Raw genomic sequence first — 1,228 nt, forward strand, 5'->3', positions numbered from 1 at the left:
GGTGGAGCATTGTAATGCAGATGGCTTTTCACGATTACCCATACAAGAAAAGAGAGCCTGTAATTACGACACTATAGATATTTTTCAAATTGAAAATGTGGAAACCTTACCAGTAACTGCGAAATGTATTAGAGAAGAGATTGGAAGGGATGCGTTATTAACAAGAATTCATCAAGCTTTAGTTAAGGGTAAAAGTCTTGTGCCTTTGGGATTTAAGGATGGTGAATTCACGTTGCAGAGCGATATTATTTTTAGAAAAGAAAGGGTAGTTATTCCTAAGAATTTAAGAAAAGAAGTTTTAAAAGAATTACACATAGGGCATTTCGGTACAGTGCGAATGAAACAATTGAGTAGGAATTTCTGTTGGTGGCCCAAAATCGACAAAGATATTGAAGAAATAACACGAAATTGTGAAGCGTGTATCAGGTTCAGTAATAATCCGAATAGTAAAACTAAACACATGTGGGAGGCAGTTACACAACCTTTTGAACGCGTGCATATAGATTTCGCGGGTCCCTTTATGGGATATATTTTTCTAGTTTTAGTAGATGCATATACAAAATGGCCAGAGGTACACATTGTAAAAAACATGTCTACGCAAAGTACTATTGAAAAGTGTAGAGAAATTTTTGCGACTTTTGGGTTACCGCAGACGCTGGTATCAGATAATGGGCGTACGTTTATTGCAGAAGAATTTCAAAATTTTCTCAAAAATAATGGAATTTATCACAAGCGTACAGCACCATATCACCCAGCCACAAATGGATTGGCAGAACGTTTTGTCCAAACCTTAAAACAAGCGTTGCGAAAATTAAATGTGACTAATGGAAATATTAAAACAAATCTGCAAAAGGTACTTTTTCATTATAGAGTAACGCCACATCCAGAGTTAAAGAAAGCTCCGGCAGAAGCAATGTATAATAGAAATTTAAGAAGCAGATTGAATTTAATGTTTCCAAATATGAATGGAAAGCGAGAAATAGAAAACGTTAGCGTAACTAGAAATTTTTATAAAGGCGAAAGAGTCGCGGTAAGAGAATATTTAAATGCGAATACTAAATGGCGTTTTGGAAAGGTAAACGAAAGGTTAGGCAAAGTACACTATGAAATTAAATTAGACGATGGAAGGCTTTGGAAGCGCCACGTCGATCAAATTAAAAGAATAGGGAATCAAATTGTTAACAATGCAAATAATTTCTGTAAGATGGATCATAATGGTCCAACAGAT

The 1,228-nt window shown here is 35.3% G+C and overlaps 1 protein-coding gene across 1 annotated transcript; it reads left to right on the forward strand.

Moving 5' to 3' along the window:
* Nucleotides 1-77: 77 nt before the first annotated feature.
* Nucleotides 78-853, forward strand: LOC108775254 (uncharacterized protein K02A2.6-like; the record flags this gene model as incomplete). The annotated part of the gene is made up of 2 exons (XM_018541591.1): nucleotides 78-571; nucleotides 653-853. Coding segments are annotated over 2 exons (695 nt in total), but the record flags the coding sequence as incomplete, so codon positions are not given.
* Nucleotides 854-1,228: the final 375 nt, after the last annotated feature.

The sequence above is a fragment of the Cyphomyrmex costatus genome, unplaced genomic scaffold (genome assembly GCF_001594065.2).
Source record: "Cyphomyrmex costatus isolate MS0001 unplaced genomic scaffold, Ccosl1.0 C2281947, whole genome shotgun sequence".
Classification (NCBI taxonomy): Eukaryota; Metazoa; Arthropoda; class Insecta; order Hymenoptera; family Formicidae; genus Cyphomyrmex; species Cyphomyrmex costatus.